Source organism: Choloepus didactylus, chromosome 4, assembly GCF_015220235.1.
Source record: "Choloepus didactylus isolate mChoDid1 chromosome 4, mChoDid1.pri, whole genome shotgun sequence".
NCBI lineage: Eukaryota > Metazoa > Chordata > Mammalia > Pilosa > Megalonychidae > Choloepus > Choloepus didactylus.
In genome coordinates, this window is record NC_051310.1 from 154,646,223 (window position 1) to 154,669,958 (window position 23,736).

The following is a 23,736-nucleotide window of genomic DNA, read 5'->3' on the forward strand; positions in this document are numbered from 1 at the left end:
TTTCTACGTTTTTATCAAGCTCTTTTGGTGATAACTAAGTGCCTCGGAGAAGTAACTATTTCCTGGGCAGAGGGGCCTAAGGAGAGGGACTGGACATAGGCAGACAGACATAGCACCCTGTGCCTCAAGACACCTGTTTATTGGGGACACGACTCTGCGACAGGGATCGTACCAAAAATAGCAACATCTACAAGGCCCCTGATGGGGCTAGAAGGGTACAGTGCCCCCCACCCTCACCCCTTGTACAAAAATAAACTCTCATGCCTACGGACCAGCAAAGACTGGCAGAGCCGCTCCTCTACAGGGACACAACTCTTTCTGCCAGCCCTGGGACCTCATTCTGTGACCCTCACCCCTGCCACTTCTAAGGCACTGTGACTCTCCCCTGGGCTGGGTGGGTACCGCCTGACCACCCTTCTATGCCCGCTGCCCCCTCGACCTCTGGTCCTCCCGGGGCTGGGATACAGGTCCCACACTGTCCCCTGCTGGCTGCTCTACCCAACTACCTCTAGCGCTCCCCCGCTCCGGCAGGGTAAGCTCACTAAACTAACAGCCCCTAAGAGGGCTCCCTACCGTTCTTGCCCCCCCATTCCCGCCTCGCCCGGTCTCGACAGCCCGGGGCCCTCCTCCCCTTGCTGTGGAGGACTAGGAGGGGTCTCCCCCGATGGGGCTCGGGTATACGGAGGGGATGCGTTGGCCTGGGGTGGCCGGCGGCCCCGAGCCCGGCGGCTGTGGTGCACTTGCAGGTGCAAGGCCATGAGCTCGGGGGCTCCAGTGGCAAAGGGACAGAAGAGGCAGCGGTGGAGAGCGCCCCCCGGCCCGGCCTCGCCTCCCGGCCCCGCCCGCAAGGACAGGTCCAGGGGTTCGGCCTCACCGCCTCGCCCGTTGCGCAGGGTCCTCCCGGGACTAGCCGGCTTCCGACGGGAGCCGGGTGCAGCGCCGCTCGAAGGAGGCCGGGGACTCGCCGCGCCCTCCACCCAGGTCGCAGGCTGTGGAGCAGGCTTGGACCCTGACGGCTGGGCCAAACCTCGCTGGGAAGGGGGCGGCGGATCCGGGGGTGGTCCAGGGCCTGCCCCGCTCCTCTGCTCCCGGTGGTGGCGCTGCAGGTGATACTTGAGTGAGCCGGACTGAGTGCCCGCGTAGTCGCAGTGCGGACACTTGTAGGGACGCTCACCTGGGGAGAGGGAATGGAATAGGGTCACGGGCCACAATCACTGCGCGCCCTCACCCGCATTTCGTTAAACTTACAGACCTCATCATCCTCAGAACAAGTAAAAAATACTGCCTTGCCCACCTCCTCTGATTTAATAAAGAAGTGTTTCCCAATGAGCTCATCTGGCCAATTTGAGATCTGCTGAACGTAACCTCAGGGCGTTTCCAATAGCCCCATTTTTCTTCCTGCCTCCCAGTTTCCCCTTCACTGCCCCCATCGGTTGTCCCCGTCACCTGTGTGCACTCGCAGATGCACTTTGAGGTGATGCGCCGAGCGGAAAGATTTTCCACAGAACGGACAATCCTTGCCGGTGGCCCCCCGGGTTCCTTCAGACCGGGTCCCCGCAACCAACAACCCATTCTCTTCTGCAATACAAACGTTAAGAAGAAGTCAGAAGGCCTTTAGCCTTGTCGCTGGCAGGGCCTTGTACCCTACATCCACCCCAAAAGGCTGTTTTCCATCAGGGCCCAGGAGGAAACTCCTGGGATTGGGGAAACCCAAGGGGTTGGATTTGCTGTGAGTTGAGAGTTGGTGCCCTCAGAACGTGGTAAAGTCTTGGGGAAGAGGGGAGGAAGACAGGAGAAATACAAAGGGCTGTTTTACAATAAGAGAATGGAGGAACCCATGGAGGGGAGTCAGCTGAGGGCATGGGAAAGCCCGGAGAGTGGGGACCCTCAACAGTGACCCCCTACGTACCCTGAGTGGCCGCTGGCCTTGCCTGGGCCCCCGCAGCAGGTGCAGAATGGCCTGGCCCCTCGCCTGGGCGCGGGTGCAGTGAAGCCAGAGGAACCAGTGCCCTGCTCCGGGCCCAGGTCTCCTCCTCCGCCTCCACCACCTCCTCTTCCGCGTCTGGCTCCTCCGCACGGTGCCGGCGAGCCCGGGCTGGGAGAGTTGAGGACAGCGAGCCGAAGCCTCCGAAGCTGCGGCCGGCCCCGGACTCAGCACCCTCACCGTTGGGCCGGGCCTCCCCAGCTCGCAGGCTCAGGTAGCCCAGGAGGCTCGGGGGCTCGCGGCGCTCAGCCGGAGTAGGCGCCGGGGCCAAGAGGAGCGCGGGGCCCAGCGGCTCATAGGCCAGCAGACCGAGGTCAGGAGGCTGGGGAGCTCGGGCAGGCCCAGAGCCAGGCCCCGGGGCCCGCAGTGGGCCCAGCTTGCTGGTGTGCACCTTCATGTGGTTCTTGAGGAACCAGGGCTCCTTAAAGCAGCGGCCACACACGGGACACGCATGATCGAAGGAGGCCTTGTGCTTGCGCATGTGGCCTTTGAGAAACCAAGACTGCGTAAAGCTCTGACCGCACACTTGGCAGCGGAACTCCGGAGGTGCTGGGGGCTCCTCGGGAGTAGCCGGAGCGGGGGTGGAGGTTGCCTCTTGCTGGGACTCAGGCTCGGACTCAGATACCGATTTGGGATCCGGCTGGGGTGGAGGCTGAGGCTGGGGCGCAGCGGAGGTAGCCGCCAGAGGGCGCTCGGAAGCCCCGTGGGCTGTCAAGCTGTGATGCAGCAGCTCCTCCTCCTGGCTGGAGCCAAAACTACACAGACCGCACTTCCAGGGCCTATGCAGGATATGCAGGTGGCGTTCGCGTTCTGCCGCGGTGCGAAACTTGCCTTTGCAAAAAGGGCAACGGAAGGCAGATGACACAGGAGGTTGAGGCCGCGCCAGGCCCTCGGTGGCTGGAGTGACCTGCATGCCACCTGAGCCCCGGGCTCTCCCCAGTCGGGCCTCGCGCAGTAGCGCGCGCTCCTCCAGCTCGAGCAGCAGGCGCGCGGCAGGGCTACGCGGGCGCTCCGGCTGGTGCGTGCGCAAGTGCGAGCGCAGCAGAGCCCGCTGCGCTGCTCGGTGGCCGCAGTGCGGGCACTGGAAGGCCTGAGCGCCCGGGTGAGCCCGCAGGTGCAGTGCCAAGATGGAGTTGAAGCGGAAGCGCTTTCCGCATACAGGGCAGGGGAAGCGCCGCTCGCCTGCGCGACTCTCAGACCAGCCCACCGCACCCATCCCAGGCGACCCTGCGCTCACGCCTGGCCCGTTGGAGTAGCGTTGCAGATCCAGCTCACCGTCGAAGGCTGGCGACGACGGCGCTAAGTGGCCGCCGGGGGCACGGGGACGTGAGCCCTGTGTGGAGAAAGATGCGAGTAGAGCAAGGGGTGGAGAAGGGACAGGTATGAGGGAAGGTGCTGGCCAAAGGAAACCAAGGGAGGGTGAGTTGGGACCTGACACAAAAACATTGGGTGCCCTTTCCACTCACTTCGGGGAAATTGGGGGATGAATGAGAATTGAGATGCTGAGGGCAAGGAGATCACTTCTAATAATGGGAGGTCTGAGAGAGGTAGGGAAGGGAGGGCGTATAGCTGAAGGAAGCCAGAGCTTCACTCACCTCCATGGACCCCCTTCACATTCTTTGGTTCTGGGGAGTGCAGGGAAGAGGAGGAGGAAAAGCTGCTAGTGAAGGCAACAGGTGCTGAGGTGCTAAAGCAAGAGAGACAGATTTGGAGGAAAAGATGAATCCTGATTTTTAGCAGTGGAGTCACTCCCAACCCCAGATTCTTAGCACCCTGTATCCCTTTTCCCTCATTGCATTTTGAGGCACTGAGGATGCTGCCATCCTCAAAAACTGTACCCCTTGACTTGCCAAGTTCACAAGGCTCCCTGATAACCCAGATTTCTTCCCCTAAATTACTTTTTAAATGCCTGGTCCAGAACAACCATCACCACCACCACCCATTTCCTGGTCATCTTCCCAGGCCTATTTTCATGAACTATAACTCCATAACAGTATACACTTCTCTCATTTAGTTTAGGTTGTACAGCTTGATGAATTGATGGGGTGGGCTCAATTATGCAAGTGGAATGGTAGCTCTCAGAACCCTAACCAACCAGCCAGCCAAACACCATTCCAGGTTCCACAGTACTTCCTTCTGCCTTTACTCTCTCTGTCTGTCTTTCCCCCTCATTCTCCCTCCCTCTGCCTGGATTCCTGATCCATTCATTTCCATTCATTACAGAGACTCATTCATGCATGGGAGAGAAACACCTCCCAGCAGCAGAGAGTCTGGAGACAGACAGAGGGGGAGGGGCATGAAGGGGGAGAGAGCCAGAGAGAGGGGGTAGAAGAGAGAGTTGGGGGAGGAGTGGAATTTAGGGGGTGCTGCCAGTCTGGGAAGGGGTTTAAAACTGCAAATACCAGATAGGATTCATCATCTTGTTTCAAACCTTGGGGCCTGCGGTTTGATGGGGCATCTCAGCCCCTTTGTCCAGGGTTGTTTCGAAGCAGGCTTTCCTCTTCTCTGCAGGGGAGAGGCTCCCTCACACAAGAGGAGGATTACACTGGCTCTGAGCTCAAGAAGCTGGACTGAGGGACGGGGGGTGGGGCTGGGCCATCTGCACAGATAGGGGCTCAGCCCATGCTCTGAGCAGGAAGGGGTTAAAATTCTCCAGGCTAAAATTCCCTAGACCTGGGATGTGCAGAGCTCCAGTGCTAGGGAAACAGAAGAGCACAGAGAGGCGGGGAGGGCTCCCCTGATTCTAAGCTGCAGAGGAGGTCAGCATTAGGACTTAGAAGAAACCCCAGAATTAAGATCCATGGAAATAGTCCTGGGAGAATGACCAGAAGTTGTCCCAGTCTACCTTCCTACTCACATACAGAATTGTATCTGATCAAAGCCAGACAAATGTGGGCCTAAGCTTTTTTACTTTTATTTTATTTATTTTGTTTGAGATAGAAAGAATATTTGAGATATAAAGAAATTTCTCACAGTAGGCATTATGAAACTGAAATGGGTTACTGTGAAAGAAAAGGACTCAAGCATTCCTTGGCCTAAGGATCTTTAATAGAAGAGAACTGGGCCAGGAGTCAGCACTGCTTATCAGCAGAGAGAAGGCTCTGGAGGGTCCAATGCTTTTTTTTAATTTTTGACATTTAGTGGATGTGGTAAATCGCCATGAAGGGGCAGGTACTTGATACGTGTGGGATCTGGCTTAAGGGAATTTTAGTAATAGGAGATTAATAACAGTGACCTTGTCCAAGAGTCACTCAATGACCTCCACCACCACTTAATATGTGTATCTCTGTAGCTCCAAACTAGGACCTCCATCCTTATCCTCTGGATCCTCCAAATAAGCCCCTTTCTTAGGACCAAGAGACTAAATGGGCTCACTAAGTAATGTCATAAAAGGTGCACTAGAGCAGGACTGAGGGGTGCAAGGCTATTGTGGGCCCAGTCCAACCACTGATACCCTGAAACCTTTGGTAGGTCACTTAACCTTCCAGTTTACTCATCTGTAAAATAAGGAGGTTGGGCTAGTTTATATTGACATTCTCTTCTAGCTCAAAAATTTTGTGGTTCTAAGTCACAGTACTGTTTCTGGACCCCAGGGAGACATTAAAACAAATAGTCACCCCTTCAGTACCATGGAGAGTGCAGTGGGCTACCAGAGGAGCCATTTGGCCACCTCAGTACCATAGATAGAGCTATGAAGTGCTAGAGGGGCCATATTTGTCTTTTGAGCACCACAGATAAGGCACTGAAAAAAAGCGAGAGAATTTTTATTTATTTATTTTATTATTTATTTATTATTCCTATCGGGGACCCACAGAAAAAAACAGTGGTACCAGAGGGATTATTGGCCTTTTGGATGTCACTGAAAATAGACAGATGTAATAGAAAATAGATATAACTAGAAGAATTTTAATTAGCTATAAGGAGTGTCCTGACAGTTACAGTTTGTACATCCTGGAATGAGTAACTGAGGAATCGTATTTGGGTCCATCACATTCTGTTGCTCTCCTGAGGATTCCCGGAACATCCTGGTGTACAGCCAATCTGGTATATTCGGAGGAAGCAGATGGCAGGGAGGGGGGTGGGGTATGAGGCTGGGAATACTGCATGGTCATAGCTGACTAACCTATGGGCACATACTCTGATTCTGAGAAGATTCTTGGGCCCTTAAAACTGCCTGGAGAATACTAAGTGAAACACTTCATGGGAAGCCGGCCTCATATCAGAGGCTAATGAGTAGGAACAGGCAAAACCTCCCCTCCAAAATAAAACAAAAACAAAAACAAACAAACAAAAACTTGCTATGAGCATTTTCCAGGATGGAAATACAGTGATACACAAGAAGGCCCAAAATGAAGCTGAATTCCCTAGCAAGGAAAGTTTCCCCAAAGGTGCCTTAAAACCAGTAAAACTCACCAAGAGACCCTCCTAGGCCTAGTCAAGAACTCCTGAATCATCTCCACATCAAACCAGGTCCCAGGAGCCTGATCCCATTTTTCTCAAGAGGGGAAAGCACTGACAGGGCCCAGGATTCTATGAATTGGTTTGAAACCTAGGTCATGCCTGTATTGCCTGTGAGCAATAATCACAGATTTTTCTATAGTCAGGCCTTAAACACCATCGATGAGACTTCATCAGACAGTAGCACTGACCTACTTTCTATTCCACCTGGAATCAGGGGTTATCGTGCTCTTATTTGGGTTCTATAGAGATGCACGGCCAAGGATAGGGGTCAGAAATCTTTCCAAAGCAACAGGCCAATTTACTAACCTCTTAAATACTAGAAGAGCTGGTGGGGATGGGGGTGTGGACCATCAAACCTTACTGAGTAGGGAAGGAGAAGACTCTTAGAAAACACAACAGGGGCAGGTACATGGAAACATCTGCTAAATGAAAGACCATGAAGACTGCCCCTCAAGCCATGTGGATCAAATATCTTAGGGTCAGAGTATAAGGGGTATGAGTTTAAGACTTCCAGGGTCTAGTTTTGACTAGACCTCTATTTTGGTCATCTCTAATGTTTTCTCTTGATGTTTTTTCCACTGTAAAGAATCCTACACTTCTCAAGTCTGCTTTCGGAAAAAATATTATTTAACACTGCACTAGATGGGGTTAAGAGGACAGGGGCTTCTTGAGTAATCTGTTGTCAAGATTACCTTCATCACTCAGACATGCTACTAATTCACTTTTATGGTCTTCTGTCCATGGCCCTCTGAACCTTACTGCTCAGATAGCTCTTCCAAACCCATCTCACCCCACAGCTTGCCCACCCTTAGACTGAGTTATTGGTGAAGCCTCCTTCCTCCGTCCTCACTGTCCTAGTTGGGAGCATGGAACCTCAGTCATGGACTCCAAAGGTACAGAGGGAGGTGAGAGAAGGACACACCTGCTCACCTGCTGCCACCCTCCATGGTGAATCCTAACCTAGAAGCATGTCCCAACTTGACCCATGATTTGAAAGTTCTGGAGGAGCTGGATTTGGGGGAGGGGTAAATGTTGCCAGCCCTGAGTCCCCTTAAGGAGAGCTGGGCCTACAGCGTTCAGGGTCTTAGCACCCAAGTGTGGCTCAGTCCCCAGAGTGAGGGTGAGGGGAGGGGTAGGCAGGAGGGCCTGTACAAAAATCCCCTTACCAGAAATAGGTTGGCAAATAGAGTAGGACCTGTGGTCAGACACAAGAGGTTCATCCAGCAGCACCCCAGGCCCCTCGCGGGGGAAAACAAGACAGAAGGATGACCCGGGGCCAGGTTGGGGTATTAGGAGGCCAGGGCTCAGCTACCCCTGGCCAGGAGAACAAAAGCTGAGTTGCAGCCGCCTCTGCTGCTGCCACGGCCGAGCTCTTTGTGACACTTTGTTTGGGACGCAGAGAGGGAAGCACCCCCCCATCCTCTCCCCTCCCCCACCCCCGCTCCCGGAGAGTTTGGGGCCCTTCCCCCTCCCCCACCAGCCCTACTAGGGTCGGGGGGGGGCGCTCATCCACTCTGGCTCCCAGCTCTGCCACCCCGCGCCCCTAGGCCCCTTGCGCCCTCCCACCGGGCCCCTACAAAGACGCCCGCTCCCCCTCTTCTGCTGGCCCTTCCCCTTTGGTGTCCGCTCCCCCGGCTTCCCCACCTGGCCCCCACCTCCCTCGGGTGGCCCCCACAGATCTCCAGGCTTCTGAGGCCGCCGCCCCCACCCCGCCCCCCCAGGAGCTCTGGGCGAAGTTTGCTTGGGGCCGAGCCGGCGCCCCTCCCCCGCCCCCGCCCCCTGCACCTGCTCCGAGCCGGGCGCGCGGAGTGGCCCCCCCTCCGGATGGGGGGGAGGGGGCCGGGGGCGGGGGCCGGATGGCGGAGGGGGGGGCCGGGAGTGGGGGGAAGCGGCTACTCACGAGCCCCCGGCGGGCGGCGGTGGAGCGGGCGGCGGCAGCGGCGGCGGCGGCGGCGGCGGGCCGGCGGCGCGGGCGTCAGCGTTACGTGGGGCCGGGGGAGATGCGCCGGGCCCCGGCCCCCCCGCCCCCGGCCCGGCCCCCGCCCCCTCCCCGGTCCCCCGCCCCCGGCCCTGGCCCGCATTGTGTGCGGCGGGAGGCGGCCCGGCCATTAGCATGCGGGGGGCGGCGCGGCGGGACTGGGAACCGCGCGGCAGCGGGAGCAGGGCTCTAGCTCCAGGGATAGGGAACTGGGGACCCCCGGAGCCGCGAGACGCGGCCACCAGGGGCGGGGTACGGGCAGTTTGGAGACGGGGGGCGCTGTCAGAGGGAGGGAGGGAAGAAGCGGGGGTGGGGCGCACAGACGATTCTAACAGGAGACTGGAAGAGATTTGGAAAGGTCATCTTGTCCTTCCCCCAGCCTCCAAGCAGGGCTGCCCCTCCCACCCTAAACCCGGACATACCAGGGAAGGAGTTGGCTCTGCCGCTCTTTCTGCCCCAACATGCACAGACTCGGGAACTTCTTCCTGGGGTTTTATCTCAAAGCCTCTCCCTTACATTTTCTGTCTCTCTTTTTGGGGAGGAGGAGGGGCGATTATAGAGATAGTTAATGTCTGCCGTATAAGAAACATTATTAAAGTTACTCTTCGGTCCTTTCTGTTCTTGATAAACAATTCCCGCTCCTTCCTCTTGAGTTCTATTTTCCATTCCTTAAATCACTTTAACGTCTCTTCAACGCAACAAATATTTCCTGAGTGCTTACTAAGTACTAGGCATTATGCTCAGTGCTGTGTGAACTGCACAGATGAGGTGAGGAGGATATGGTACCTTCCTTAAAGGAGTTTGTAGTCTTAAATAGGGGCTTCAAACTTGTAAATAGCACACTCAGATTTAATCGATAATTACTGAAAGCCTGTTCACATATTTAATAGCATATGATCTTTACAAGGGCCCTCCAAAGTATAAGTCCCCACTTACAGGTAAGGAAAATGAGGCTGAAGGAGTCTCTTTCCCTGGCCAGTCACTGGCCGGCAAGCCCAGGAATCCTTAGTGCAAGTCCAGTGTCTCACATTTTGTCAAGCCATTGCCACCAAATAAAATTAATGCACATGGGGATCAAGGAGGGAGGAACAGACACACAGCAGTTCTCTGGGGCCCTTTAGAATCTGATTCCCACTCCCCAGAAAAGAAAAGGAAATAAGGGTGCATACAATGTTCCAATGAATGTTGGCCCAGCAATAAGCAGGGCAAAAAAGTGGCTTCCAAAGGCCACTTGCCTCCCAGGACCCTGCCTCCCAATACTAAGTCCCAGGGGTCTTCTGGCTCAGTCTTCTTCTACCATCAATAATAACAAACAATGATGATGATAATAGCCACTACATTTACTGCGTACTTACATGCCAGGCACTGGGCTGAGCTGGTTCATATGCATTTTCTCTTTTAATGCTCAAGGCAAACCCTTGAGACTGGTATTATTAACTGCCCATTAAAGACAAGGAAGCAGAGAGAGTAAATAACTTGCCCAAGGTCATACAGGTAAATCTGGGATTCGAACATAGTTCTGATTGTCTCTAGACCACATACTCTGTACCAAGATGGGCCATTCCTATCTTTAATCTATACAGCATATATTTGGGCCCAGCTGGTTCTGCTTCTTGCTATAGAAATAAATGCCCCCAGCTTAGCTCCTGAATAAGCCCTTTGTGGATATGGGCATCAAGCACAACACTATGACCTCATCAGCACCACTAATGGTTATTAAGCACCCACCCAGAGTCAACAGCCCTTCACGTGTCATATTATTAGCCCCCTTTTATCAGTGAACAAGCTGAGGCTGAAATAGGTGGAATAATTTATCCCAGGTCACACAGCTGGAAAAATACCAGAACTAAGACTCTAGGTCTGTCTGGCTGCAAAGCACATTCTATCTCTCAAAAATATTCATTATTGCAATACTGCCCTTCCCAAGACTGACCATTTGGGAACCATCCTCTACACATTTCTAGCTGTAGGTTACCACTAAGTTAAAACATTCCCCCACTATAAGTAGGGCTCCCCATCCATTTAGTTGGGGTCTGATCCAGAGTAAATCCTTCCAAAAAGGAAGGAGAAAGGAGAAACTGTACAAAAAGTGAGAGACAGGGAGGCCAGGGAATTAAACCTTTCCTGGTCTGGGGACAAAGCTCAAAGTGGTAATGATAGGGACCAATCCAGACCATAACGTGGGATCTCCCTAGGGAAGAGTAAGTAATTTGAGGAGAGGGACAAAGAAAGGAGAAAGAAAGGATGGAAATGGGGGGAAATGGGGGCCCAGGGTGATGGCATCCATGGATATGTCGTGAGAGACCAGAAGGGAACCCAGGGTGGGGAGAGATGGGCACAACAGGAAATAGGAACAGAGGGAGGCAGAGGTGAGAGACTTGTGGAGTGAAATGAGGCCAGTGTCTACCCAGGGCCACGCCCCTGGATCCTTAGGCCCCAATAGGGACCTTTGCCCCTCCACACCCCAGTCCTGACAACCTGCCTCTGCCAGGGCAAGTGTGTCGTCCGCTCTAAGCTACCAGGCCCCACCAGGAGCCCCAGGGCCCAGTAGGGTCCCATCCTTCAGAGTAGCTGCATCAGAGTAGGTAGGTGTGAGGCCATAAGCCTCTACTCCCTGGATGTTGGGTAGGGGCTGGGGGTGAGTTCTGAAAGAGACGTTGCAGCATGTCCCGCCTCCTGATAGGCCCCATAATGTATTTTTCCCAGCCTAGGAAGCACTGAGATCCAGTCAAGGAAGCCATGGAGGGAGCTGGTCAGCGAGAGCAGGAGACCCCCAGCCTCCGTCTGGAAAAGCTACAGCACTGGGCAAGGCACAGGCAGAGTGGGCACCTCTTGGTGCTGGCGGTGAGGCCAAGCTGCCCCACCCATGCCCACTTGGACCCTGATTCAATCCTACCCATGTTTAGTGAGCACCTACCATGTGCCAGAAACTATGCTAGGCTCAGAAGGGAGGGGGGAGGAGGAAATCCAGAAATAAACAAGGCAAGACCCTTAATTTCCAAGTAGCTTCCATAATATGGGGGAAATATTTAGGTAAGTAACTAAGCTACGACATGAGACAGAAAATTAAATTATAGCCCCTTCTTTCACTCTTTGGTTGACTACCCTCCCTGCCATGCATTCATCCCAATTGCTGATCTCTGAAAGAGGCAGGGTTTGTGAAGAAAGAAGGGAAACCCTGACGGTTCCCCCTCCCTCAACTGGTCCCCAGGTGAGTCAGCTATGGTTGGCAATAGCTGTGGTGCCCTTTGCTGTCTCAGTTGCCTGTCTGAACTCTGCTTGTCACATGGCTACAGCACTGCCCCTTGGGCCTGGAGCCTCGGTGAGACCTACCACAAGGGAGGGTGGAAGGAAGATCCAGAGGGTCCCCTCCCTAATATGGCCAAGCTCAACACTTGCCTTTCTCATCATTCAGGGTTTCCTCACTGGAATTGTCACCCTTGAGCTGCGCAGAGCGCCCCGCCTCTGGAAGGTGAGAGCAGAAAAGAATGCAGTACTGTCCCCCTCCCCTCCTCAAATACACCTCATACACACACCTCAGTTCAGGAAGTGACTCTGTAAGGGTTGACTCATCTTGTCAGCTGTTCTACCCTTGACTGGCCTAAAGCACTGAGGAGAGAAAGGAAAGTTAGAGGGCTGGTGGCCTGTTTGGAAATGGAGCTGCAGGGGCTGAGTTTTGTTTTTGGCTAGCTGCTACAGGTAGGGCTTGGGCTTGGAGTAGGTTCTCTAGCTGCACAGGGCTGAGCTGGTTCACTGGCAGGCACGGGAGATGATGATCTTCAACACCTTCAACCTGATCTTGGGTGTCATCGTGATGGTGATCGAGGTGATGAAGACAGCCTTGGGGTCTGCCCCAACTGCCCCCTCCCAGGTATGGGTGAATGAACGTGGTGGAAGGATGAGAAGGCAAAAGGAGATGGAGAGGGAAGAGGGGCAAACAGGTGCTGAGTCCCCTGCAGCATTCTCAGCTCTGTCTACCTGCAGCTGGATGGCTTGCTGGTGCTGGAACTCAGTGCTGAGGCCTTCACCCTAGGGGGAGTGCTCATCTCAGCAGATGCCCTATACCTGCTGAGCCAGAGAAAGCCCGGATGCTGCAGGAACCAGAGTCTACTCTACCAGGAGCTGCAGGAGGTATTGGGGGACAGGGAGGCAAATAATGGAGTGAATGCTGGCTCATATTTTCACCAGCTATCCTGGTTAGTAGTACTTAAGGGAAAACACTGGGACAGGAAGGACTTCTGTTTCCTAGACTGAAATTGACTGGCTTTCTGGCTCTTAATGTATCCCCCCCCAAATGATGGGTAAGAGGGACTTGGGTGGATATTGCCTAAATATTGGAAGTACAATGGGAACGTGAGAAAACAATAGGGATGGGGGGAGGGTTGCTTCTGTCTGGAGTTTCTCCCTTTTCACCCCTATAGTTTGCTCCCCTCACACTTGTGTCTGGTTTTCAGGGCCTCTCTGAGTTGGAGGAGGTTCCTGGCTTGGAGAACAGTCCCACGGTGGCTAGCACAGCAGTTGGAACAAATGAGTGAGCTGGCAAGGAAAGCAGATGGGAGCTACTCTCCTTCTACCCTGCAATAGCGTTGTCCAGACTCTCCAGCTCCCCTTCTCGCCGAGCTCAGAAGGTAGATGGACTCCCGAGAGACCTACATGAAGCTGGGCGTAGTGCCTTCAATTTTCCCTCATAACAGGTCCCTTTCTCTTCCCTTCCCCGCTACGGGTAGTTATTTCTGGACCAGAGTCCTCCCCCACCTCACCGCCCCGCAAAGTTGCCCAGCCTGCAGGACTTCTTTAAAATATCCTTGAGCTATACTCACTTCCTTGTTTGCATCCTCACCCTCGTTCCGCACCACCTCCCCGCACGATTTCACATCTGCCTCATCTCACTATCTTGGGTGCACTTCTCACAAACCCATCCAACTCCGATCCCCGGTTCCTGCATACGTCAACTCTCTGACTTCAACTTCTGGGTGCTTCAGTTCCTCCCCTCGATCTGGTTCCTTTCTATTCTAGAGGAGACTACAAGTCCCAGGATGCCCCGCTATCCCGTGACCTGCTGGGAAATAAAGAGCCTTCCCTCTGCTCTGGGGGCGCTGTGCATCTACTGAGTGCCGCGAGGCCCTGGAAGTCAGGGCCTAGCCGAGAGTTTCCCCGGTCGCGACCACTGGCTCCTGGTGCGAGGAGGGGCCGGGCGGGTCAACCTGCGCGGGGGCGTCGTCATCCCAGCCGCGGCAGCCGAGAGCTGATAGTAGGTCTGTGGCTAACTCGCTGGCGGCCTCGGAAACCGGCGGGCGTTGGGGGCCTACCCTCGGCGGAACTGGGGTTTCCCAGGTGCTGTCGCCGCGCCCCCTCGCAGAAGTGGCCAGGTCCAAAGTCCTGAGACTTGGAGTGCGCGCGAGAAAGGAGCTGGAGGTGATGAGTCAGAAGCGCAGAGCCTTTCTCGTCCCCCTCCCCTGGTGCCTGGGAGGGGGAGGGGGGGGGAGTGGATGGGGCAGGGAGAGGGAGGGACGCGGCGACCCGATAAGACTTTCCCGCCTCTCGGAGCACGCCGGCCTAAATAGCCCGCGTCGCCGCCACCCTTTCTCTCCAAGGCGGGAGCGGGATTGCGCAGGCTCGCTGTCTAGGCAGCCCGGTCGACCTTTGATTCCTACCGTAGTCGGGTTGATGAAACTTTGCTAACGCTCAGCCCCCACCGTTTGTGATCTTTGCAAGTGTGCAAAGATGACAGGCTCGGATGGGCTTGGGAAAGCCCAGAAAAACTGGGAGTTTTGGTAGCACGAGCCATGCAGCTTACTAGCCGTTAGAAAAACTAGAAATTGATCGGAGCTGGAGTGCTAAGAGAACTCACCCCAGATTCACATACTGCCCAGATGGCTGTACTCCTCACACTCATTTTTGTTGCCACTTGAGAACTCTGCTTTCCCTAGAGAATGCTGTTTCTCAAGGCTTAACCAAGCCCAGACACCAGTGAGGCAGAGCACAGCCTGGCTGCCTTGCTCTGGTACTGCAGTGGCACCAGATGCAGTGTCTTTCTGTTTGTGACACCTTGGAGGTGGTAATTGTTGTCCAATGGCAAGTTAGGTACAAATACAAGTGAGTGAGGGCAGTTCTGGGATCAGGCTCTGGAATGGAGAAAACAAGATCTGACAACCCCGTCCTCCTCCCAATTCTAACTGCCAGAATAATGGAAACCTTATGTGTGAAGGCCTGGGAGAAAACAATAATGTTCTTCAAAGTCAGAACGTGGAAATAGATGAGGAAGCTGGGGGAAAAACAAAACAAATCAATTCAGTCTTAGTCTCTCCCAGATGAAAGCAACAACTTCTAGTGATGTGATCAGAAGTATATAGAAATTATATACTAGTGCTTGGAGAAGCTCGTTGACCGTTAAAATGAACTTTCTGTTGGTCAGGTCAGCATAGGTTATGCTGCAGTAACAATGCCAAATCTCAGTGGCTTAAAACTATGAAAGCGTATTTCTCATACTACATTTCCAGGTCAGGCTGTTTGGGAGTTCTGCTAATTATTAGTTATTCAGGTACCCAAGCTGTCTTGAGATCCCATCATGTCACCAAGAGGCTTAAGGTTCTCCCCTCAGAATGAAGTATGCAGGAAGAATTGTTCATGGGCCCATAAATGCTTCTGCCTAGAAGGGACTCATGTCACTTCCACTCACACTTCATTGGCCAAAGCAAGTCACATAGCCATATCAAATTTCAAGAAGGCAGAAAGGGCAATCTTTCCATGTAACTGGAAGGAGAGGGGAAGCAGAAATACTTCATTAAAATAAAAAGGGTTATTGTGGTGATTTCTTGAATAGCTCAGTAGCTAGAATTCATCCATTCTAGCAATAGGCCCATATCTACTTTGGTCTGGTTCCATGGACCACTAAATAAAGTTCTTGAAAAAACTTTATTGTGTAAATTCAGGCAAGTCATATCTCTCTGAATTACATTTTTGCTCATATGAAGATTATAATCATGATATTCGTCCTTCCTACATTCCTGGAGTATCAAGGCTAAAATAAAATCACACATGGAAAAGTACTTTAAAATTATAAAGCACTTCAGGGGGTGAAAATAAATTGCCTTTAGGGCAAGGAATGGTGTAAATGAGTGAAGCATATGGAGTATGAGGCAATAGGGAGTGATGAAAACTGTAGCAAACTAGAGAGCACACATTCTATTTAGAGGCTATAGCCTTCTCTCAAACCCATCCAATTATTGCCATGTGGGACTGTGAGTCTCATATTGCCATAGCTTTAATTTTCCTATAGAAAGAAATTCTGATTCTTTGAATGTGAAAATCTTCTGATTTTAAACTGTTGATAAGTAATTTTTTTTTTAAATCCAAGGGCCAGATTCAGCTTTGGCAGTCTCCACAATATACAAACATATGTTAGGAATTTGAGTTTGGAAATGCAGTATGGTCTTATAAGCCTTTACAAGCCTCTTCTTTTGAAACACTAGAGTCTTGGACAGGTTAGACATTAGGTTCTTAAAACCTTTCTTATATCCCTTTAGGGCATAAGCTCTCAAGCGGAGGGGGTGATTTTGCCCCCACAGGGAACATTTGGGAATATCTGGAGACATTGTGTTTGTCACAGCTAAAGCGGGGGTGGGGGGTGGGGGCTATGTAATGGAAGGAGCATTGGATAAGAAGTCAGAAGAAGATCTGGGATTTAGTCCCAACGCTACTAATGCCCCCCCCCCCCTTTTTTAATCCTCTGCCACCTGTAAGAAAAGACTGTCTTAGACTTGTTCTGCGTTCCTCATTATTCCTCCCCCACACTATTGCCAGAGGCCCTTGCTGCTAAACCTGAAAGCACGGTGCTTTGCTGCATTGCTACCCAGCAACCACTGAACCTGGCCCTTTTTTCCAACAGTTTGGCAGCTCTCTGGAGGTCACTCATATTTTACTTAAATTGCTGCCCGTTGGAACCTCGTGGAAAGAAGTGACTGTGACAAGGTTCCTGCTGACGTCAGTTGTTAAAGGTCTCGACCCTTATCTCTTGCTTTAAGTCTTAGAGAAATATCTGATTAGTGGTAGGTGGCTTCATATGCAGCTGAATTCTGTAGTTGTTGGGAAATGCTGCATGTTAATTAATTTAACCTAATTTCTTTGAAATCCAATTGTTTATTCTGGCTTTGAATGGATGATTATGGATAACTGACGATACTTCCCAAATGAAATCGCCCCTGATTCTGGATTTGCTTTTGCACGTCTATCTAAAATGGTTCAATTTTGTGCCCCAGCCTGTGTTCTCTGCTGCCATCTCGTGGCTTCTCTTCTGCCCAGGTCGAGGTGTCACAAAGACCTCCCCCAGGGCCTTTGACAAGAGGCTTAGTTGGAGAAACAGTCTCCTCTCCACCTCGTGGGTGCGCCCCAAATCCATCCCCAGCAGAGGGTCCGCTTTGGGCAATAACACTGCGATCCAGACCCGAAGCTGGGTGTGGCGATGAGGTCCGAGGCCCACGGCTCTCTATTTCATCCACACCTCTTCCAGTCTGTGTGTCTGTTATGTAATCCTGGCCACGAGCCACCGAAATAAGTGAACTGAACTGCCCAGGAATATTTGGAACCGTCCTGGCCGGCCTGGCCTGGACAAGTGTTCTGCAGCCTCTTGCCAATCACCCCCTCAGGCTAGGATGTTCCTAATCGCAGTGAAAAATGAAGACTCACTCCCTCCATCGAGTTTCTGATTTTTTCTTTTCCGGGTCCGTTTTGTGTTGTTTTGAGTCCACGCCCTCATTGGAGGGCCCAGCCCGAGCCTCCTCAAGTTCGACATTCGATATGTGATTAATACCACGGGGTCTGTGCACTAGAGAGATGAGAGGTTCATCCCCTGAGAACAGGATATGGGAATCTGCCCTGAGCTGGGCTGCTGGGTGACTCGGCAGTGACTCACTGCAGCAGGGATAGCAGAAAACATTTTAGTTGGTGCTAAAAAGAATTTTTATTTTAATAATGGTCATATATATATACAGGCGGTTAAAAACTTCCAATTTCTCCAGAAAATTCATAGAGCTGTGTCTCATTGTTAGTGCTCCCTGTACATTTTCCATATTTTCTTTTTTCGTAGAGACCCCTGATTCCAATCCTTATATCCCTAACCCCGACATGCCCTCCCACGCCACCCCCACCCCCATCCCCATCCCCATCCCCATCCCTGGTCCTAAAAACAAACAAAAGCAGCAGCAGCAGCAGCCGCTGCCTTGGGTGTTTGTTTTAATTTGCTTTCCCCTAAATAATAATGCAAGAGGAAGGGCCTCCTTGTATAATTTCCTGGGGCCTCCAGAGTTACCAGGGAGAGTCATGCTTGGACGTAGGTGAGTGTGCTTCTCTTTAAAATTCAGATGTCATTTACCTAATGGGAGTTGTTTCTGTTGTTTCATTTTCTTTTAAGTTTTACCTTTTTTCCCTTCTTTTTCCACCTTTTTTCATTTATATTTTATATTGTGTGTTATTCTCGTTTCCACTTCTCTGAATCTTTGGTTTATTTTTCTTATCAGAAACTTTTCTTATGCTGTGTCCAGAGTTCATGAGTTTTCTTTGTTGATTCTTAAACCATTTTCCCTTGCCCTTGTAAAGCTTTCTTGATTAAAATGTTTTTCCCGAAGTCCAAGCTCCAAGGTATAATTAAATTTATTTTGTCTCTTTGTAATTATGTACTCCTTTTATGTATAAAGAAAGTGCTGTGCACCTACCCTTATGCTTTAGGTAAGGTGAAAGGACTGAAAGTCATGGCATACAAGAAACAGGATTTATAAATCGCAAAGATAATTATGATATAAAGAGATTTTTTTTTTTAAATGAACCTAAGAAGTGAAGTGGGTTTCTTGTTACACAGAGGCCGATTTTAGAACAAAAGAGATAAGAAATTGAACACCTTTCTAAAGATGAGCTGCTTTGAAACTGGGCTCTCAACCTGTGAATATGTTAGAGATGTTTTGTATAATGCCCTTTCTTGCACACTGATAGGTTGTTGAAGCAAGCATTCAAATATCAGCTGAATGATTAGATTTGATGACATTTAGTTTCTCCTCCAACACTCAGAGTTTATTGGTATCTCAACAGTGGTGGTGGTTTTAATTGATCCATCCATATTCTCTCATCTGAATGACTGACCCTGGGCAAAACTGTAAAGAAAGGTTACTAATATTCCTCTAGTCGCTATAGCAGATTTTATCCACCTTGACACTATTGACATTTGGGCCAGATAATTCTTTATTGTGGAGGGCTGTTCTGTCCATTGTAGAATGTTTAGTAGTACCCTTAGCCTCTCCCCTCTAGATGCCAGTAGCACCACCCCCCCCCCCCCAAACTCACACACCAGTTGTGACATCCAAAAATGTCCCCATACATTGCCAAATGTTCCCTGAGGAGTAAAATTGCCCCCTCCCTTGAGAACCAGTGCCCTAGAGGGGTATCATAAGAAAAGGTTTGAGAATGTAATGTCTAACCTCTTCAAGATGCTGGTATGTCAAAAGAAGAAGCCTGCAGAGGCCTACAAGAACCACATTGCACATCCAAAACCTGAATTCCAATCAGAGTGTTTGCCACCTACTACCCTTCCTGAATTTTCTATCTTAAAATTCAGATAGACTAATGCCAGACTCACCTCTCCCTCATTTCCTATAGCCAAATGCTCACCATATTCTATAAATTTTCCTCCTGATTTTGAATCAATCCCCTTCACCCCATCACCACCATTCTGCCCCAGTTGAGGCCCTCTCAACCTCTCATGCAACCACCTTCTAACTAGTTTCTATGCCTCCAAGCTTGTCCTCAGATCTGTTTTCCATAGAGCCACATAAATGTGACCACATCATTTCCCTGCTTAAAAGTCCATCAGTCCTCCCAAAACCAAGTTCAATGCTTTTAAAATGCCATATTGACCCCTGTGATCTGGCCCCTGCCTGCCCTTTCAGCTTCATTCCCCACATCCCTTCCTTTAGATTCACTTTTCAGTGACAGCGATCTAGGAAGGCGACATTGAAATGCAGCCTTCTATAAAAACCATTTTAAATTATTAATTAATATGTATGACAGACACCTCCACCCCATCCTTGAGTTTCACCCTTTCCCTGTCCTTTCTTTGCTTTTTGATTAGCCCAAGGATAATGATGAAACAGGACTGACTCAGCGATGGTCTGGGTGGGGGTCAGGGCTTTTTGTTGTGCATATTAGTGGGAAGTCAAAAAAGAGTTTTTACATCATTTTTGTCATGTGAAAATGGCTGAGTCACAATATCCCACTTTGGCACATATGTCTCTCACTTTTGTACCCATTTCTAGCTCCAAGCCAGACCTTCATGTTGTTAACTGCTACTTACCCTATGAGATTTAGCTCAGGCCAGACTTCCTTTGAGAAGCTTCTCTGGCCTCTCCCATCACAACAGTGACTGCACTCCTCCATGCTCCCTTAGTGCTCTATATACAGTTCTGTAATTATACTTAGAGCATTTTATTGTAATTATCACTATGTGTCAGCCTTGAAGCAGAAACTGTTTTCTTCATCTTTGTAATCCCAGAACATAGCCAAGTGAATGACATATAGGAGGTGTGCTGGTTTGAATGTATTATGTCCCCGAAAACGCCATTTTCTTTGATGTAATCTTCTGTGGGCAGACTTATCAGTGTTGATTAGATTGTAATTCTTTGAGTGTTTCTGTGGAGATGCGCCCCACCCAAATGTGGGTGATGACTCTGAGTGGATAATTTCCATGGAGGTGTTACTCCACCCATTCAGGGTGGGTCTAAATTAAATCACTGGAGCCATATAAATGAGCTGACAAACAGAAGGAACTCAGTGCAACTGAGAGTGACATTTTGAAGAGGAGCTACAGCCAAGAGGGACATTTTGAAGAATGCACAGAAGCTGAGAGAGTAGCTGCAGATGAGAGACACTTTGAAGATGGCTTTTGAAAGCAGACTCTTTTTCTGGAGAAGCTAAGAAAGGACAAACACCCCAAGAGCAACTAAGAGTGACATTTTTGAGGAACTGCAGCCTAGAGAGGAACATCCTGGGAGAAAGCCATTTTGAAACTACAACTTTGGAGCAGATGCCAGCCACAGGCCTTCCCAGGTAACAGAGGTTTTCCGAACACCTTTGGCCATCCTCCAGTGAAGGTACCCGATTGCTGATTTGTTACCTTGGACACTTTATGGCCTTAAGACTGTAACTGTGTGACCAAATAAACCCCCTTTTATAAAAGCCAATCCATCTCTGTGTTTTGCATTCCAGCAGCATTAGCAAACTAGAACAGGAGGCATTTGAGAAATGTTTGTCAAATGAATGAATAGAGTAAGTTCTGAAGGAGCCTTTGAAGGCATTCTGCTCAATATAGAAACTCCTTCTGACAGTTATCCAGTCTTTGCTTAAATGTTGACGATACTGGTACCACTGGAGAAAATCACTCAAATATGGCAGCTGGTGCCCCTATAAGTTCATAATCTCAAACTTGAATTAGGTCCTAAAGGCTGCACCATAATATTGTTATTGGCAGTTGTCAATCTCTATAGCTGCTACTTGAAGGTTTTTACCTTGTTCTCAGTAGTTATTCTAAAGTGCATCTGGAATATTAAATGAGTGGTAACAACTAGGAAAAACTCTAACAAGAAGAATAATAAGGTAAGTCTTAGTCTATCAACTATTAGTGTGTTTTATAAAGGTAAAAGAATTAAAACAGTGTCGTATTGGCTCCAGAATAGATAGATGGATGGATGTAATAGAACAGAGTTCAGAAAAGAGCCCAAGTATATAAGAAGGTTTTATATATTTTGATGGCACTATTACATAAAGGTCAATTAGTGGCCAGACTGGTTTTTCAATAAATGATGTTGGAACAACTGGATAACTATTTGCAAATAAATTAAAAGTGAAACTGCTGTGGGGATCCAGGGCCAGGGCCCCCTCTCCTCCATTCCGTGTAGCTGCCTACTTGACCTGGACAGACCTTAAAAGTCATCAGACCTCCCCAGGGGAGGAAAAAATGTATTGTAAATGAAGCATTGCAACTTCCCTCCCCAATCACTGTTGCTAACAAATCTCCATACTCTGGTGTCACAAGACCCTGCCAGAACTCTCTTCTCACACCCTCCTTGTCCTAACCCTTATAAACCATTCCCTGGCAACGTCTGCTTTCTGTGGAGTGCTAACTTCCGTATTTCCCAGCCCACCACCACCATGTAACCATATCTTCTGTAAGTAAGTACTATTAAACTCATATCTAACTCCATGCCTGGTGTGTTCTTCAGTCTGGGGGATAAACTGGGTTGTAACAACTCCTATCATACATCATTAACCAACATAAATTCTAAATGATTAAACTGCTGAAATGGAAAAATCAAAACCATAAAAATATGGGAAGAAAATATAGATAACTATTTATATAATCTCAGGTACCTGGGACCTTTCTAAGAATAAAACTAATGTCAGAGACTCAAAAGAAAAAGATTTTACATTAAAAATTTTGACCTTCCATGCAAAAAAAAAAAAACCATAAATAAAGGTAAATTTCAAGGGAGAAGTTGAGGAAGGATGGATGACAGAATTCCATATGGCCAACAGATTGTTAGTTTTAATGTAAAGAAAAGTTGATAAAGACAAAACAATTTATGAAAAAGAAATAAATTTAAATGGCCAAAAATCCATGAAAGATAATTAATCTTCATAGTAGTTAAAAATAAAAGCAATTTAAAATAAGATGCCAGGTTTTGCCAATCAGATTAACATTTTTTAAATGTGTACAAACCATTGTTGATGAGTATTCAAGGAAATGGGCACTTTCTTATACTCTGGTAGTAGTGTAAATTGGCACAACTTTAATGGAAGGCAATTTTAACAGCTTATGTCTACAGGTTAAGAATTGCCTACCCATGGCCCAGCAATTCTGCTTCTAGAAAGTTTTTCAGGAGTAATCTTGGACATGTGCAAGGAGTTACCTACTGAAATGTTCATTACAGCATTAATTTTAAGTTTAAAAATGCACACAATCCAAATGTTCAACAGTAAGGCAATTGATTTTTTTATAATAAAACTATAGAATAAAATATTGTACTACATTATACTGGCATAAAAATGATAAGGAGTAGAAAATGTCCACAGTATATTTTTAAGTTCATATTATTACAAAATGCTTGTAGACTTGATTTCATTTTTCTAGAAATATATGCATAGAAGAAAAGTGTAGAATGATAAACATCTAGTTATTCTGGTGGACTCTAGGTGGTCATTTAGGACTGTTCTAATTTTTTGACAGTAATCCTGGGTTACCTAAGTCCTTCACAAAAACATGCTGCAGAATATTTCATGAAATAGGGAAATGTTCATCATATATTCATATATTGTTTAGCCAAAACAATATATTGAGTGATACCAATTTTATTGTAAAAATACATGAATTACATAGAAAAAAAATAACTACTAAAAGTATATATGCCAAATGTTAACAGTGATTATGTCTGGGTAGTGTGATTAAAGGTGAACTTTATTTACTTTAAAAATATATATTTTCAAAATTCCTCCAGGGAATATATATTACCTCCATAATTTGAGTTTTATGTATTTTTAAAAAGTTTTTCCTTATATTGAGCCCCAAACTCTTCTTTCTTGTTAAATGAAAACTTTAGTTGGGGGGAAATTGAAAGGTAGAATTTTAAGGGTAAATAACACCAAAGAATCTGGAAACTATTAAAATAAAGGAGCGGTTGGGGAGGCAGAGGAGAAGGTTCAGAGAGACCCATAAACAGGTGTTTAGAAAAAAAAAAATCTCTTGCATGACTAATCAGCAGAGTCAAAGGGGTTATTATTGTAGGGAAGAAGTACCTTTCAAAGGAGAAAGGCAGGCAAAGAAAAAAGACTGAGAACACCACAAAATTATATGAAGAGGTACAGACTAACATTTAGAAAGGCTAAAGAAAGACCTTGAAGAACTTTTTGCAATAAATTGTAACACACAGTGCCAGGGAGTTAAAAAAAAAAAAAAAAGTCTCTGCAAAGAAATTAAAAAACTGTTGTTCAAAACCTGTGACCTCTGACTGCAGCTGGCTGTAAATGTGGCTTGTGTTTATGAGAAGTCCTTCAGAAGGGGCCCGAGAAAATAGAAGTTAGCATCTGTCATCATCATAATAAAGATAACTGCATCTGTAAGACTAATGTTTACTTAATAATTAATAATGCTTTCTGTCATGATTACAGTGTGCTTCACACTGTCCTAAGCACATTAGTGTTTTAGCTTATTTAATCCTCACAACACCCCTGTTCTGGTTTGCTAATGCTGCTGGAATGCAAAACACCAGAAATGGAT

The 23,736-nt window shown here is 48.8% G+C and overlaps 2 protein-coding genes across 7 annotated transcripts in view; one reads left to right on the plus strand and one right to left on the minus strand.

Annotated features, from left to right (window-relative positions):
• Nucleotides 1–120: 120 nt before the first annotated feature.
• Nucleotides 121–9,041, minus strand: ZNF219 (zinc finger protein 219). 3 transcript variants are annotated; one of them, XM_037834470.1, is made up of 5 exons: nucleotides 8,846–9,041; nucleotides 3,580–3,671; nucleotides 1,910–3,317; nucleotides 1,447–1,578; nucleotides 121–1,174 (listed from the first exon to the last, which is right to left on the minus strand). In XM_037834470.1, the coding sequence occupies exons 2-5, from the start codon at nucleotides 3,583–3,585 to the stop codon at nucleotides 570–572; spliced, it is 2,151 nt and encodes a 716-aa protein (XP_037690398.1). In that variant the 5' UTR covers nucleotides 3,586–3,671; nucleotides 8,846–9,041; the 3' UTR covers nucleotides 121–569. The 3 variants fall into 3 exon arrangements, with proteins under 3 accessions (XP_037690398.1, XP_037690396.1, XP_037690397.1); XM_037834468.1 differs by lacking the exon at nucleotides 8,846–9,041 and adding an exon at nucleotides 8,346–8,405; XM_037834469.1 differs by lacking the exon at nucleotides 8,846–9,041 and adding an exon at nucleotides 7,612–7,832.
• Nucleotides 9,042–10,891: 1,850 nt separating this feature from the next.
• TMEM253 (transmembrane protein 253) overlaps nucleotides 10,892–23,736 on the plus strand; it is a 34,368-nt gene continuing 21,523 nt past the window's right edge. The window contains exons 1-8 of one of the 4 annotated variants that reach the window (XR_005216500.1): nucleotides 10,892–11,008; nucleotides 11,130–11,267; nucleotides 11,635–11,745; nucleotides 11,839–11,895; nucleotides 12,184–12,294; nucleotides 12,408–12,554; nucleotides 12,878–13,051; nucleotides 16,312–16,420. Coding sequence is in view for 3 of the 4 variants with exons in the window: in XM_037834472.1 (XP_037690400.1) it covers nucleotides 11,163–11,267; nucleotides 11,635–11,745; nucleotides 11,839–11,895; nucleotides 12,184–12,294; nucleotides 12,408–12,554; nucleotides 12,878–12,958 (612 nt within the window). In the remaining variant the exon portion in view is untranslated. Of the gene's footprint in view, nucleotides 11,009–11,129; nucleotides 11,268–11,634; nucleotides 11,746–11,838; nucleotides 11,896–12,183; nucleotides 12,295–12,407; nucleotides 12,555–12,877; nucleotides 13,494–16,311; nucleotides 16,421–23,736 lie in introns of those variants that run through there. The other 3 variants (XM_037834472.1, XM_037834474.1, XM_037834473.1) reach the window with 3 other exon arrangements.